The sequence below is a fragment of the Micrasema longulum genome, unplaced genomic scaffold, assembly GCF_059751315.1.
Source record: "Micrasema longulum isolate JH-2025_06_02 unplaced genomic scaffold, ASM5975131v1 h1tg002927l, whole genome shotgun sequence".
NCBI lineage: Eukaryota > Metazoa > Arthropoda > Insecta > Trichoptera > Brachycentridae > Micrasema > Micrasema longulum.
In genome coordinates this window covers 65,058-82,871 of record NW_028280045.1, presented here as the reverse complement: position 1 = coordinate 82,871, position 17,814 = coordinate 65,058, and the positions used below count along the sequence as shown (strand labels likewise).

General features: G+C 31.7%; 1 protein-coding gene across 2 annotated transcripts; it reads left to right on the top strand.

Annotated features, from left to right (window-relative positions):
* The first annotated feature begins 428 nt into the window (after positions 1 to 428).
* Positions 429 to 15,220, top strand: LOC148271337 (uncharacterized). Of its 2 annotated transcripts, XM_088241516.1 has the most exons (6): positions 429 to 588; positions 6,035 to 6,139; positions 8,605 to 8,916; positions 9,554 to 9,771; positions 10,642 to 10,732; positions 14,231 to 15,161. In XM_088241516.1, the coding sequence occupies exons 1-6, from the start codon at positions 436 to 438 to the stop codon at positions 14,468 to 14,470; spliced, it is 1,119 nt and encodes a 372-aa protein (XP_088097642.1). In that variant the 5' UTR covers positions 429 to 435; the 3' UTR covers positions 14,471 to 15,161. The 2 variants fall into 2 exon arrangements, with proteins under 2 accessions (XP_088097642.1, XP_088097643.1); XM_088241517.1 differs by lacking the exon at positions 8,605 to 8,916 and having other exon boundaries at positions 14,231 to 15,220.
* Positions 15,221 to 17,814: the final 2,594 nt, after the last annotated feature.

The following is a 17,814-nucleotide window of genomic DNA, read 5'->3' as shown; positions in this document are numbered from 1 at the left end:
ATTAAGAAAGTGGTGCTGCGATGATCTGGACATTTAGTGCGAATGGACAGCGAAAGTACCATTATTTGTATTTTTTGTAATTAGAAATAATTAAAAGCGTTGAATCTTTCATTTTTAATAAATTATTACAAATATTTAGACTACATTAATTTTAAAAATTATTTTTCAATTTCCAAAAATGTAATTCAAATACGCTAAGAAAATTTACGACGCAACTGTTGGGTGGTGCAGAAAACGAAAAGGATAGAATGAGGACATGCCAGTGCCGGAATAACCGGCGTGGGTGCAAATGGAGGTATTCGTAAATATATAATGGTGTGGTAATATATCCTCTCCACCCCTACGAGAAAACTGTGTGATTACTTGTTCGTTCGTAAATATAAAAACGTTATAAAGTCATGAAATTGATTAATGTTTTCTTTTCCAGATACAAATATGACGAACCTAGGAATTACACTGAGGTTGTCCGTCTTGCTGACCCTCGCTGTGTTCTGCTCAGCCGTCCCCGTTCCAGCTCCAGACCCCTCCCCCAGTTTGGACGATAGGCCAGAAATCATAGAAATTATCGCACCTGCACAATCTGCACAGGTAAATTTATTTTTTGATTAGTTTTGAAAACTCATACTAGGACACACATTTCCATTTTCTCTCTTGTAAAGCACCCTTCATCAACAGAATATTCTCAATATGTAACAAAAAAAATCATTTATGGGACGATTAAGACATACCCTACAATACCGCAGAGTGTATATATACAGATAAGATAAATATAAAATACAATCAAATTTAACCAACGTCATACATAATGTCATGCATATGAAACTAGGGATTTAAAAATATCAGATTACCAATGAGGAGAAAAACAAAATCTCAAAACTCATTGTACAATAGACTGAAGCTGTACAATACAATCTGAAGAAAAAAAACAAATAGGAAGTTTTAAAATATATCAAATTAATTTGAAAAAATATGTTCTTGAGAAATTTTTATAAAAATTGTAATGTTATTAAAAGTTTAAATTAGTTCTTAAACAACAACAACAACAACAAACCATCACCCCGTTTCTCAGTAAGGGTGGGCAGAGATTATAGAACGCCACATCACTCTATCTTTGCATACAGATCTCACTTTCTTTACATTCATACATCTTCTCAAGCACGCGCGCCGATTATTTCGACTTTTAACATGTCCATCTTCAAGTATTTGTTGGTTTTGGTCATGCCATGACTTTCTCAGTCTTCTTCCATTTCTGCATCCATCGACATTCACATAGCAAATATTCTTAGCCGTTCTTTCGCTATCCATTCGCTCTACATGTCCAAACCACCACGGAGCTCCTTTCTTGATTTTGACAATAATGCTTATCTCAGCCCTACATAATGTACAGATCTCAACATTTGTGCATCTGTCGTAAATAGTTTTACCACACATTCGCCCTGATAGATCGCATTTCGACAGCATTCAGCCTGCTTTCATCCCTGTTTTTCCAAGTCCATACTTCGCTCCCATACATCAGGGTCGGGACCGGGACCATTATGAACTGTTGATTTTGCCTCTTGCGACAAACATTTATTTGCCAAGGTTGATCTAAGTGCACCGTTCACTCTGTTCCTGGCACTCGCCCTCCTTTCAATATCTTTCTCAGTCATTCCATCCCTAGTGAACATACTTCCCAGATACACAAATTCCCCTACTTGTTTTAGTATAACCCTATTCACAGTGATTTCACATATAGTCATACTTTCATTTCTTTCACAAACCATCACATTCGATTTATCGTGACTTGGAAAATGCACACTGTTTAACATTCATAACTCTGCCTTTATTTTATAATAAAATACATTTATTAAAGACATTTGCATATAAAAGTATTTGATTTACAAATGAGGAAAAAAATCATGAGACTTTCCTTAAAACAAGTTATCCTGGTAAGGAAAACTCATTAATCAATTACGTATATATTTTTATAGCATACGAAGAATGACAAATTTTATTGGCCAATTTTATCCACTAGGAATTAGATTCCAAAAATATATGATCTACGTTTAAACGATGTTGGTGTACAGTAAGAAATTGCTTAAAATTATCCGCTTTTATTTATTTTATTTAAAACTTTTAGTACAAAGAATAAGTACTTTAGCGGACTTATTGCTAAAAGCAATATCTTCCAGCCAACCAAAAAACAGATTGGTCAAAAAGAAGTGATTGGTCAAAATTATGTACTAAAAAATCATCAATATATACCAAAAGATAGGTTCATAAGTTCATACATAATTATTTTTTTTTAATCTAACTAATTAAAAAATAAGATCTGTTTTTTAACTAGGCGAAAAGGCTTACACATATTAACTTTAATAAAATATTTAAAAAGTACATTATGTTAAACATGTTAAATGATTTTTTTTTTCATTTTTCGTTTCGTTTTCATTTATATTTTTGCACCACAACAGGCCTGGAGGCCCAATTACAGTGGTGAATTACATCACAGAACACCCAGGCTTGATGAAAATCACATTTAATTTATGTGTTCTCACCGGGAATCGAACCCGGAACCTTCCGTGAGTCGAGTGAGTTGAGTCAAGCTTCTTGACCACTACACCACGGAGGCCGCCATGATGAGGAATGTGGGATCAGATAGTGTGTTTGGAAGGAGAGAGAAAAAGATGAAATAATAAAAGACAAAAGGGATTAAAATACATATTTAGGGGGAAAAAATCTGTAAAACCCAGGGAGTTGAAGATTCTGGGAATATATAATAATATTTCAGGCGTTTCTTGAAAGTGGCTAGGAAAGGTGCATTATTTTTTATATGAAGAAGTAGCTCATTCAAAGGTTTTTATTATTAAAAGTATATTTATGTAAACATGTGAATCTAAAAAAATGTAATCCGGCCAACTTATCTTTTTATTCTTTGTTTTTGATCATAGTTTTTATTATTTTGTTTATTATTACTTTTTTTTCATATTTTTTAATTTTGACTTAAGGCCGGATCGTTCTTAACCATTTTGCACCGATTGATAGGGTGGTTAATAGGTTTCCTCATTAAGGTTAAAAAAAACAGATAATTTTTGACAAACATTGTTCAATAAGTCCACTTATATTCCCCACACATTGTCACATCAATACAATACTTAGCCTCCCATATACATATATACACACACCCTCACACAATATATATTTACTCACATACACATATACACATACATACACACATTAACATATACGCATACACAAATGCACACACATACGCGTACACATATATAATTAATAATAAAATAATGAAAACTAAAAAATAAAACGATGAAAAAATATCTAAAAAATTCTCTTCTCTATCGCAATTTTGATATATTTTTTGAAATAGTATTTTCTTTCGTTAAAAAAATCTATCGTGCTAAAGTTTCGTTAGATGCGTTTACAATGTAAATTGGATAAGGTACAACGAGTAAATCAATCACTGTTTTGAAGACGCTCAGCTGTGGATATTTCTAAAATGATTACGGCAATGCCAATTTCAAACACTTGTTAAATACAAAAGAAAACTGAAATGATTAGTAATAACATACATTTTACGATTCAGGATGAAATTTAACGAGTTTAACTGCAATCATATTTAATACTTATCTGAAACCATAAAACGGCAATTAGAATTAATATTTTTACCGCACTTTCACTGGCCAAATTCAAAATTATGCCTTAGATACTCGTAGATGCGCAGTACGATAAGTGAACAAATGTCAACATTTGAAATTTAAAAATATTTTCATATTAGTGTAACAATGCTCTAATATTATATGTTTAGTATATAATTTTATATTATGTAGTAATAATAATAATAAATCTTCATTAAACATAATATAAGTATACAATGTGATAAATATAAATAAAAAACAAAGGTGTACACTGTTAAATGGCGGACTTATTGCCACTTGAAATTTCTTACAGCCTTACCAAAAACAACCAAAAAATATTTATTTATTTATTTACACTCTTTATCAAAATACAAATTTACGTTCACTTTGTCCAGCTAACAAGGGTACATACCCCGTTCCAAGCTAGGCAATTACATTTTAATATATTATAATAGTTAACAAAATAATAGAGAGCACTGACAAATAAAATATAAACTTATTCGTTTACACATTTTGATACATATACATACACATATATATACACAATAACATACATACACCCATGCGCATACACATAAATACATTCATATAAACATAGGCAATTTATTTGTGCGAAACTTCATGGTTGCAACTTGACAACACTCCCATCTTTCCACGATTCTGGCAAAAGGTTATGGACCTTTTTGCCTACGTAATAGTGTTGTCTCAATGCCAGAACAGTGTTGACCCCTTCACTTAGTATCAGATCCCTATTAGAGTATCTTGTATTATGGTTGTGGTTGACGCTTGGGTAAATGTCTCTATTTATGTGTGTAACCACTACCGTTCTCAATATATACTGTTGAATAATATTCAGTACTCTGAATTCTTTGAAGAGCAAGTCACTTGGATAACGAAATGTTTTTTTTACTAAGATTTCTTTGCAATTGCTACAGATTCAATATAATATAATATAATAGTAATAAAAAATATTAAAAAAATAAGTAAAAAGTTCGGGAAATGCAAACCGTAAAAACATTATATTGATTATGGTGTATATTGCTTACATTATTTACAACTTAGACATTTTAATTTATTAAATTGCATCTTCCAAATATTTTTTGAAAATATTTTTTGTACATTTTCAAGAAATTTTGCCGTATAATTTAAAGCTCTATTTTTTTAATTTTCGGTAGGGCTGAAGGTCCACATTGTAATGTTGTTTGTTGTTGTGGCAACCGTGAGAGATCGTGATAGCAACCAGCAATAAATGTCTGGTTTCCGGAGTAAAGTTTTTTTAGCGTGTGTTTAGCGAGTATAAATTACAATTTCACATGGTTCAACTTTTAAATGTCAGAAACAAAAACAAACTGTCTGTCGTTCCAACAAACTAATCCGATCATGTCAAACGATGTCGTGGAATGCCTGCTAGCCAATCAGCGGTTTGTACAATAAACGTCAGTTAAATCCAGGTTTTCTTTGCTTCTTGTCTTTGATGTTTTATCATTCAGGTATGTGTTTTGATCACTCACCGACCCAGAACTCGTGACGCGCGGGCGGTGTAATTTCGAAGTTCCGATGGAAATTTTCAATTTGCTTCGTAGAAATGACATAACACGATACTTAAATATAAATCTTTTTTTGCTTGGTTTGACAGTCTAAATTAAAACTATTGGAATTCTTTATAAAATTGTCTTAAATTTACTTATTCTAATATTATAAACATAAAATTTTACTACAATATTTGAGTTTGTCGAAATGTTCGTAGACAAAAGACTGGATTTCACCCCCTTGGGAGTCATGTAATGAAACCAACTGGTCCAAGAAGAAGTTTAAAAATTGAAAAATTGTTTTCAGGCGTTGCCTAGTATGTGAAATAATTTAGTCAGATGAATCTCTCCACAACAATAAAGTTTTCAGCTCTTTAACTTAACTAAAATCAACAAATGGAAGAATTGAAGAAATATAGACGTTCAAACATAGGCAATGGTGAATGTTACACAGTGTGTAAAGTGGCCACTTTAACCAGCCAATGACAGGTCATAAGCCCTGTAAGTGCCTAGACTTCCATATTCTCTTATTTAAGGTATTCTCCATCCCTGTTGTAATTTGTTAATAAAATTTTGCATTTATTCAAAGTTACTTTGACTATCTAACTTAACTTAGTTACCCCGTTCTAAGCCAGTAAAAAATACATAAAAAACAGTAATCAATACATAGAAAAAAACACAAAGGTAGAAGAGATAGTGAAAAATATAGTAAAATACATAGCAAAAAACCGAGTAAAATACGTAGTAAAAACAAGATACATAGTAATAAATAAAGCAAAAGATGTAATAAAAAAATGTGTGTAGTAAAAAAACTTTTTGAAAAAAAACAGAATAAAAAGTAATGAAGATCTTTACTAACATAAATTCTTATTTCAGGAAACATTGGAATCGCTGCACCTGGGTGAACCAAATGCTGAACAGAGTGAAAGAAATAAAAGGACAATTGGAATCCTAAGACAACTCTTCCCTAATCTGTCCCAGGTATAGCTACTTAAAGTAGAGGTATTTTAGCTTATGAATATGTTTAATTGGATATCCTTATTTCATGCGAAAATATCCCCATTCCGAGAATAAACTAGTAATGATACATTACGTCTGCTATAAATATTTTTGATTGGAGTACCTGGCTACTCACTTAATAATGTGAATATCAGGTACCTTATTAATTTATTGTTATTTTTCAAAAGCTTCATTTTTAATACGTTATTATTTTTAATTACATAAAATATCGCATTACATTTTTTTTTGCACCACAACAGGCCAGGAGGCCTAATTACAGTGGTGAATTACATCACAGAGCATCCAGGCTTGAGAAAAATCACATTTTTATTTTTTGTGTTCTCACCGGGAATCGAACCGGAATGAGTCAAGCGTCTTGACCACTACACCACGAAGGCCGCCACATTATAGCTGTGGTGTCGTGGAAAAGGGGCACAAATCGGATTTTTTGTTAATTTAAGTTTATACCGTTTGATACTCCATTGAAGAACACACAAGGAAAACGGGCACAAGTATATGTATTCCTCATTTTGACTAAAAACTAAATTTAATTCCTTTTTAACTCACACAGTTAAACCACTGCACACCAAAAAATATTGTATTCTTAAAACTTAGTATTTTTTTGTTTTGACCCTGGTGAGAATCTTTGTGAACACTGTTTGATGAAATGGTGATGATAAATGTAGAAAAAGTATTAATATTATAGCAATCAACTTTATTTATTTTTCAGAAACATACAGTCAACAATGATTAAATTACATAATAAATATTAGGTTTAAAGAAAGTTTCTAAATAAAAATCATACATTTTAAATTATGGTACATTTTTAAATGTGCGCGTGCGTGTATATATATATATTGAAAAGGATGCTTAAATATAAAGCTAAAATGTATCTGCAAATTACGACTTGTGCACTTAGTACTAATTCGATTGAAGTATAGGGAAAAAAAGTAACAAGGAAGAAGGGCATATGTTGTAAATACATACAAATGTGTCATTTTTTAAAGCAATGAATATGTAAACTCGTAAATAAGCTTTGGTTTAAATATATTCAATTATTAAAGATATCAAATGTCACTTATTTATATTGTAATAATCAATAAATCATCTAGGCTCTAGGAGCCAGTAAATAAAACTACCGTATTGTAAAATTGCGCCATGCCGACTTATGCCCTTTTTCCGTGGCACCACAGATATTACAGAAGAGACTGATTTTACAGTACGTGTTTTCATTTTTTTTTATTTGATTGTTTTAAATAGGTAATAGAAAAGTTTGCCATTTTGCTTTATTTACCCAAAAGTATACAAATTACCTAAACATTTTATTTTTGTTTCGAGGATGTCTTATGACAGTAATGTTGATTATAAGCTATTCCGATAATTGTTTTATTATATATCCATAGTAAAAACGCGAATACAGGTGGGTAATATTTTAAAAATCGTTATTTTTTGCTTATAGTGATTGTCAAATTTCAACTTTAGCATGGTATAGGTATTATTCACTTTTTAAAGCCAATGTTTTACATCATTTTCGGAGATATTTGAAATATTCTAACAAGTCTCAAGCGTCGCAACGTTAATGCAACCCACATATTTTAATATATTAGATATTAAAATAATATCATATTTTTTTCTATTTATTTAAATGAATGTAAAAAATATAACACAGCTTTTTACCGATCGTTTATTTGTCGCATATAAATAAAAAAAATGCTTGCGTAATATTGTATATTTACATTACGATTAGTAAGTTAACATCAACTTTTAATATTCTGTTAATGAGCCAAAATGCGTTTAATATCCCAATCATATTTGTAGGTACAAAGACAAGTTTTCCTTCAGTATAAACACTCTGGAAAGAAAACGTTTACTATCAAGTACTCGCCAATAACAGGTTTTGTAAATAGAGATGTTAAATTATAATATTTCTCTCAAGAAAAATTCTCGTGTTTTGCAAAAAATGTTCCTTTGTTTTATTATTATACACTAACCGTTGTTTATGCATTACTTATGTTTTTTTCATTTACAGAGATCTTTATGAAAATAAAACACTTTTTATTGTTTTTCCAAGGACAGTGTTTCGGTGTTAATGTAACATGCAATGCTTTAAGAATCAACATTTGTAATACCTACTGCTTTGTAATGCCTAATACGTGTCGCTGATTAGAAATGGTAAACTCCACATATCCAAGGGAAGATTTTTTTTCAAATGAACTGATCACTAATCATCGGAGTTTCCGTGTTTTTTGACAAAATAATAAGCATGATTTTGACTGGTGGTTTTGCGAAAATCACTTTATTTGCCGCTGGTTTTAGAGGTTACAGCTTATAAAAACCCTTTGCTTGTTGCTATTTCTGCACTGAAACAGTTTCGTGCGAAGCAAAATCGAGAGAAACCACATTGAATCAATAGTTACCTAGTCAAAACATGTGTAATTGTGTTCTAGATAGTATCTGAAAAAATACAGCAGATTGTGAGCTTCCTGTTCCGAACTGTAGGCAGATCCCTGCTGAGTGGAGCCCTCGGGGGCAACAGGGGAGGGACCAGCGGAGGGGGAGCCAGCGGAACTTCTTCGTCCGATGATGACGACGACGATGATGATGATGACGACGACGCCGGCACCAGAGTATCAGTCGACCTTCCGACCTTCGCGCCGGGTACCGCTGACGACAGCGACGAAGTGGATTCTAATTCCCCCGCCGTTAACAGTCGCAGCAATCTAGAAGACGCTACCACACAACCTCCGCAAGATAACGAGGTGGATCCAAGTAAACTAGACGCATCATCAGACATCTCGAGCACCACTAATACTTCAGAAAATTCATCCGCATCGCCGGTCTCGGCGGAGGCCGTTTCTTCTTCGACCGATTCTGATCTTTCTTCTACCGAATCTATTTCTTCTCCAACCTCGACCGAATCTGATATCGCACAAGGGCCCTTGCAATCCGCTAGTGAGTCTAAAACTGAATCCACCCCTAGTGCCCCGGATCTGCTACCTAGCACCACTCCGGTAATTGCACAACTCTTCTGCCGCTCTACTGACGCCCCGCAACCGACCGTTAACTCCCAAACCTTCGGCAAATGTGACAGCCGAGGGATTACTATTACCACACTGACCGACCCTCAAATTCGTACTCTTTTACAGACTGACTGACGACGTTTCTTTTCGGCCGACACGACATTACATCTTGACAACCAGCATCTGACCTGGCAGACCGAAAGTACATCATGACACGTACAAGGATCTGCGACGCGCATTCATAGACGTGAAGCGAAACTCCAGCAAACTGGAACGCCGGTCACGTCTTCATCTCTTCGCTACTAATAAATCATTTAACTCGGTTTTAGTTGTTACTTTGCAATTGCGTAGTCTTTCAGCATTTGATGGTTTGCAGGCTACGTCGGCCGTGAATGCCGACGAGAACCAACTGTCAGAAGCGGAATCGCAGCAGTCGGAGGTGCGCGTTCAGTTCACCGAACCCGAGGGAGAAGGGAAGGCTGAAGCCAAGGAAGAAACCAACGATCAAGAGGGAGCCGCCTCGGATAATGGAGCCGCCATAGATGAACTCTCTTTGGATGATGTTGACACATCAGATGAAAACAGGAATAAAAGGTTTAATATTTTACTATATTCATTTGTTTCTAGGTAGATAAAACGTTTCATAGGTACTGTTGGTAACAAATAATCAGCGGGTATAATATTTATGTCCAGCTCGATAAAGATACAGTTCCGCGTATGAAATAGAACCAGAACCCTGAACGAGCGTTTTTGACTCGATGGCTGCTCTCGGGTAAAAGTCCTGAACAATGAAATCAAATGGAGATAAATCCGCTTCATTGTGTAGTGGTTGGCGCATTCGCCTATCATTCTGAAGGTTCTGGGTTCAATTTCGGGCAGGGTGGACGTGAAATATTGAACTCAAAGGTTGCTTAAACTGCAATATATCATTATTCTTGGACAGGCTACTAAAGTGTAGAACTGATAACCTTTTTTTTTTTAAATTTGTTTTTTATATTATTTACATAGAAATATAATTACAAAAATACATGATGAAGATGATCAAGATACACTGCATTTGGTTTACAAATGCAGTGTCCTATGCACCACTGGGTACAGAAATGATGATAATGTGCTACATTTTGTGTACCAATGGCTATGTTTACACTATTTACCATATTCAGCAATGTTGTGAGTTGTGAATAAAGAATGATAATGATGATGGTACCCAACTGTTTTTTTACTGCAAAAGAAAGGACATACTTCATTTTCAATATTTTTTGTATTTTTTCAAACTAAGTTACATACCTAATTACCTGCAATATTTAAACGATCATTAATATTGGATAACCGTGATAATCATTTAAGAATTAACAACAATAGTACCTTAACTATTTGAAGCTCTTTCTGTTAAATAAGAAAATTGATTTTAAAATAAATTTTAAAAACTCTTCTGTTAATAATAACGTATTTATATATTTCTAGATTCTTGAGTTTTGGAACGGGAGACAGCACAGGATCAGCTAGCGGAGGTTCTGGTGGGGGATCAGGGAACTTCTTGTTTGATATTATCAGGGTAAATATATTTTTATAGTTTTTCCAAGCTTTCCTAAAATTAATATACATTAATCATTTTTATTAAATTAAATATTTGAAGCCAAAAAAATTTGCCGAACCGTTTATTTTACATAGGTACCTAAAAACTTATTCGATAACACATTATAATTTGTGTAATGGGCATAAATAAACAAAGACCCTTTTTTTATTTCCACACTGACATAATAACTTGTGTGCTTACTTAACAAGTGCATTAATTTCTTCTAGACCAACTAATAATTATCTTATTTTCTCTTCTTTAACTATCCTTTGCTACACAGCATAATAATTTTTATTCTGATAAAAACTCAACAACCTAGGAATTGGTGGGAGCATAAACACATGTTATATATCAAAATGCTTTCATGCTTTTTCCTTTAAATTAGATAGTGATATGAAAACTTTAGAAGAACAGAATTACTTATAAAATACTAGTAAAAAGTTTATATTTGTCAATATACTATCAAAAATTCTTTCTCATTTCATTTACAAAAAACAAAAACCGAGAATTGTTGAATCTGATTTTTCATCCCCTTGAATACTAAATCTTTAGATACTTACATAATATTTTTAGTACATTTAAATCCACAACTTGACAATTTTATTTGCCTTACTGATGCTATCATAAAATTGTTATTTGAAAGCATACAACATTAAAATTATATCTATAAAATTGCTTTTGCGGCATGTTTTTTAATGCATGATGTACAACATTCCCTTAAAGAATAAATCAGATTCAATAATGTTTTTTTTTATTTCCCCTTGCTTACTGAAAACTCTAGGATTAAAATGTACCTTTATTGCTATCTGTTGTGAGCAAATAATGATTAACAAACCAACTCCATTATTGAAAATCTGCCAGTTAGAGAGTGGTGGTTGATTTCAATGTGGCGGACAATATGTGGTGACATGTGGGTTGTTTGGCAGCGGCCTGCAGAAAGTATGGCGCGAGCCGCTGGACAGGCTTTCCGGATACTGACTGGAACTGACTCAATCGGACTCGGCATCACAGCTTCCCATACGGCTGTACGTGACCTCCCAAACCCCCAAAACACCACCAAGGTGGTACAATACACTTTGACGCAACACCCCTTTTCTCATCTGTCACCAAATCCCACGCAAGCAGCAAGTGTTATGCATCACTTGACACTTATGGAGAACTCTGTACATGACACGACACAATCTTACACACAATGTTTTATTTTCAATAACCGATAATGCTTATGGTGACTGATATCCAACACGGCTTTTTGACTGTGTGAAGTTGTTTAATAACTTTTTCAGCTTTTTTAAATATTTTTTTTCTTCTGTATATGGAAGGTACATTAGAACCTCTTTGCGCATATATTATGGGGATATGTTCCAAACAGTACCGTGCAAAAAAAACCCTGTAAAAAAAGTGCATTAAAATAAAACAATGCTTCTGAATAGGTTTCCTTTTATCAATTCAGATTTTTTTTTAATTGAAATATTTACTTTTTATTTTAACTATTTTTTTTCCTAAATATAACATTACATCAAAATACTTTTATAGATCGTAACAAATATTATTCACTATCACTATCATAATATTATATTATACGCCAAGTAAAGGAGTGTTCTAGGGCATTCCAATAAAAAATAGTATTATATTACTATTACTTGTTGTTAATGTTAAAAAATAATATAAGAATTGGGACAGTGTTATTTTGAAACCATGTAAAAAGAGTTTACCCTAAAGATGGTTCCTGTAATGGTAATTGATGAATCCAACTTACACGGGATCACCCAAGAAGATACATATTGATAACAGTGACCATGAAAATCTACATACCCATTTATGTAAAAAGAGGTTCCGGTGTATTTTATACATTTAAAACATAATGCATTAGATGTACACGCATCAGCTCAATGGTGCTAGTGTACCTAATAATAGTAATAATGTGAAACAGTTGTAGCATTATTATAATTTAGTGAATAATAGCATGTAAAATCACTAAGTTAGAACTTCAAAATGAGTCGTCTATTTTAATACGCGCCTTTATTTACTATTATTATTTAGAGAACTTGAAACTTGATATTACAAAAATACTTACAATTTTACACATTCATACTACACTAAGCAAATAAATTCATTTTGACACAATTCTCCCAACTGTATCAAAAAATTAATTTCACATTTGATTTTAAGCTCATAACACTTTGTTTTAAGTTGATTTACTTTATGTTAATTTAATTATTAAAAAAAAACTCATGTAATAATACATTCAATCCTTTCAAGTGAGGCATACATGAGGCTATGTAAATAAGTATACCTGATTTCAGAAAACTCAATAAAAATCAGTTATATTTTTTTCAATGTAGGGATTGCACATTCACCAATAGATGTATTGTAGATTGAGTTCTGCACTCCAATATTTGATAAAAAATAATTGCAACAAATAAAACCTTTACCTTTGTAAAATGTAGAAGTAAAAGTATAAATTTCCTAGAGATGAATATAATAAAAACAAATTTTGTTATTTTTCTTCACTGGAGTTGTAAACATTGTACAGTTGTATTTATTTTAAACACAATTCCTGCTGCAAAGCTAACAAATAAGTATTATTATTATTTTAATTTTGCACATAGTAATTTCATTATATTTTAAACCTTAATTTATAAACCTACTTATGCATGCACTGGTAGAAAATTAATTACAACTTAAATCATTAGATCGATTACCAGAATGATCCTAACATTTCCCTTTTCCTTCTTTATAACCCTGGACCTTGTACATTGACTATAGTACTTAGTAAAACCATTTTCACTCTTGACATCTTAACTGTTGGACATTTGCTGTATATTGTAATGTTTGAACTTGACAGACTTAATATGTAGGTACTCGTAGTTTGGGTCTCCTTAAAGAAATATTTAGGATGACTGAAAATAAATTATTTTTTCTCGTTGTATTTTGGATTATTTAAAACAAAATGATGCCTAGTTAATATGTTTGAGTTTCACTGAAACTTTGGAACAAATTAAAACATAAAGAATTTATCAGTTATATTATACATATTAAGTACGTTTTACGTATTATTAGATGATTGAACTGAATTTTGTTTTTCACAATTATTTTCCTTTTAAAATTGGATTTAAAATAACCTAATTACATTTATCTTACGTGCTGTTTATAAATACATGTTTGTATTACAAATTGCATTGTTCTTATATTTCTTTTTACTTTAAAAAATTAAATTTTCGTACTACCTAAGAAACGGTATAATATATATGTTATATTTTTGATCTAGAAAATTATATTATGATGTTGTTAGATAACCAAAATATTAACAAGTTGAAATCAATGTCAACTGCAATAATATGTTAATAGTAATTCAACATTTTTCATGTTTCAAATATCATATTTTGAATGTGACATAATACATATTATTGGATTCGACAAGCAAAAACCTTGAAATTAGATAAAGATATTGATATCTGAATAAATAACGCTTTGCAGTTGGTCGCTGGATCGGGAGGTACCGAGCAGAGCGACGAGCAAGCCAATGCACCGGCTGATGCGGACACCGTAGGAAAGGGAGATGGCTACACGGAAGGAATTCCCGGCCCAGTCACACGTCTCTTTATCATCGCTAACCGAGGAATATCCAACCTCATTCAAGATCTCATCCTCAGACTCGCCCAGACTTCAGAGAGGATAGTCAACTTCAAGGCGCGCCTTATCACATCGATCATTTAGACAATTTACAATCATCAATGTCATTTAGTCAGGTTTTATTCCAGTGGTCCACGAGTGCTTGTTATAGAAACTCTCCCAAAAATGAATTGGTACAATATTTTAAATAATCAAAGATCACTTAGTAATTCTGCACATTTTGTAAATAAACATGACTGTATGGAACAAATTCATTTGATTAACGATAGTTGCATTACCTACCTGACGTCATTCATAAATCGTTATATATTTTTAGAAAATGCCGACTTTTTCATACTTTTTTAAGAGAATACTCCAGAGATTGTGTTATGAAATAAACATTTTTTATTTTATTTATTTATCTTGCCACAATGGAATAGTAATAATAGTTATAAATATCCCTGCTTGTACATAATAGAGTGTACCTTTAAAAACTCGCAATAATTGCTCAAATATTTCTAGGATTAGTCTAGATAAGACTTGAATCAATTGTTCGATTTAGAGAATGCCACCTTTACATTAAAATGTTTAATATTTGTATAAATTGTAATTTTTTTAATAATTCAAATTCTTTTGCTAGCAACTTGGAAAGTGATACTCTTCTATCCGAATCCTTCGCTTTTTAGTTTAAAAAAGCTTTTATTTCTTATGTGGCATAAAAATTCCTATGAGTCTACTTATTTATTTTTTTCCATTTGATATTGTTTGAAATTTTCTACCAACTAAAAAAATTGTTATAGATAAATTATGTAAATATGTAATTATTTTTTTCTAAATAAAAAAATATTAAAACTACGAAATGTCTTTCTTATACTTGACAATAAATAACAGATTCAGATGAAATTGAGCTTTTTGGATTCGCATTATAGTTCATGTTTTATTTCGGCATTATCAAAACCTACCATTAGATGACTGATTTTATAGTACAGTTGTACAGTTTTGTATAACTTATTAATATTATTTACACTATTGGAAGACATATTATGGAATGAATTACACAAAATAGTCATGCATTAAAAATACACTAATAAAGAGAAAATAAATTAATATTCGGGATAAGTAGATTATTCTATTTTCATCTACCAGTTTCTAGAAGTGTTAAGTGAAAAGTGCACATGCATAAAATATTCCATTTCGATGTCTCCTTCTTGTGACATCTCGTATTGTGTATTTTCAATGTTATGAAATGTCCTAATTTCAACATAGAGATAAATAGATCATTTTATTACCAACCAGACTAGTGAAGTAGAAAGGATAGATCTTGCTTAGGTGGCATTTGGTAAGTTAAGTTCAATATTTCAAATATCCATTCCTACCTCCCTAAAAATAATATTTAACTAACATGTTCTAGCCGTCGTAACATATGGCGTGGAGACTGACTCTGAATAAGCTGTCTCCTCATAGGTTGCAAATTACACAGAGAAGCATGGAACACGTTATGCTTGCAACAACACAAAGAAATATAAAGAGAAATTGGATCTGCAGGTAAACTAAAGATTCTATGGAAAGGATTGGTTGGTTGAAATGGAAATGGGCGGGCCATATCACTTGAATATCTGATTAAAAACTTGAGACTTGAAACAAAGCATGTTCTGGAGTGGAGACCGAGGATTACGAGGCCCAAATAAGCCCCACAAATGAGATGATATTCGATTTGTCGAGAGCCAGTGGGTGAGAAAGACTCAGAAATGGGGTAGACCGACATGGGCAGATAATAATGATGATGATTATTTAATAAGAATAGAGACTGTAGGAGAAACATAGGATTTTAAATACAATGAACCGAATGCATCGAACACTTGGGCTAAGAAAGTCAAGTTAGATATAAATATTAAGAGTTGATTATTTGAGTATTATCCGATTATTAGTGAGGTATGAAATCATTACACTAAATAATAAATTCTAAAGCTAACATTGAGGCAAGTTAATTTTTATCTGCAGCCACCCTGAATAAATAGGAATCACTCTTTCAAGAAGTTTTTAAGCTTTCTCTCCTTGCGTAAAGTGTCCAGTAAATTATTATTAAAGTTAAATTATTGAAAGATGTAAATAATAAATTACCAGGATTGTGTAGGTCTGTTACTTTTGTAATTTTATATTTGTGGTATGGAATCAGTATCAACAAATGTTAAACAATAAATTATTGTGTATTTAAATGTGGTGAAATACTAGGAATTCGAATTTACCACAATTTTAATTTGTAATATAACCTCAAAGCAATAATTCACTAGAGAAGCCCTTTAGCTCTTTTGAATAGAACAAAGGCGTTCCAAATTTTTGGTTTGATTTTTAGTTTAACAACAAAAGTGTAACGGATGGTTTCAGTTTACACTTGCAATTCTTGGCCTGAGTACCTACAGCCCGTTGTATTGCTATAATATGTAGCTAACTTTGTGAGAATTGTTTTTCTCCATATGGGCGACTCTATTAGCCAGCTGTGTGTTATTTATTAAGTTTTAATTATTAACGAGAACTCTGTTGGCTCTTGTTTTTAACTACTTACTGATAAAATGATGTAGGTTATTTATCAAACATAATGTTATATTTTGTATCAAAAATACTCCTTCCTTGCTTAGATTGTATAGCAATGTTCTGAAAAGTTAGTTACATCCTTGCTAGCAATAATGTTGACATAATGGTTAATTCCTTGTTGAATAAAACATGTTTTATTTCATAAATATATATTTCAGCTTTCGTAACAATTAATAAATATAAAAATTATGAAGAATTGCACAGATAAAATTATATTGTTAGAAAACACTGTATTAAACATTATGACCAACGAAAATACAATATAATCAGTTTTACATTGAAAAGTGGCATTTGAAATTGGTCGAATATTATGCATTTATCAATTAATGTATAAAGGCAAAAAACACATTTACAGTAAAACACTTTAAAATCATGTATGTACTTCCAATCATTTATTTTATAACGTAAGCAGCCATTTCATACCATTCACTTAATACTCTTAAATGTATAATATATTATTTATACAAGTCATAATATTATAACATGGTCAAATGTTTTGGTAAACATATTATGCAGTGAGTAAATCCAACTATACTGGAAATATATAATTTACTTTTCGGGAATCAAAATGATGAATACTTTCATAAAATAAAATATGACGCATGATATAAGCTTTTATGATATAATAGGTTTCAGTCAATTCATTATTATTTAAATATTAAAATAAGGCATCTGAATAATTATCAATATACTTATGACTAACCACCAACGTACTTACATAATATATAAACCAAAAATGCACTTAAGTGACATGGTTATATTAAAAGAATCTATTTTAAATTACTTTTTTAATCAACAAATAAATTATATATGTTAAATTTCTAAATACAGTTCTTTTGGTAGTTAATGTAACAAAA

Excerpts from the sequence above, each read along its gene's own strand:
- LOC148271337 (XM_088241516.1), top strand. The coding sequence starts at position 436 with ATGACGAACCTAGGAATTACACTGAGGTTGTCCGTCTTGCTGACCCTC. Across the intron at positions 6,140-8,604 it reads TCTTCCCTAATCTGTCCCAG|ATAGTATCTGAAAAAATACA; the intron begins GTATAGCTACTT and ends ATTGTGTTCTAG. Across the intron at positions 10,733-14,230 it reads TCTTGTTTGATATTATCAGG|TTGGTCGCTGGATCGGGAGG; the intron begins GTAAATATATTT and ends AACGCTTTGCAG.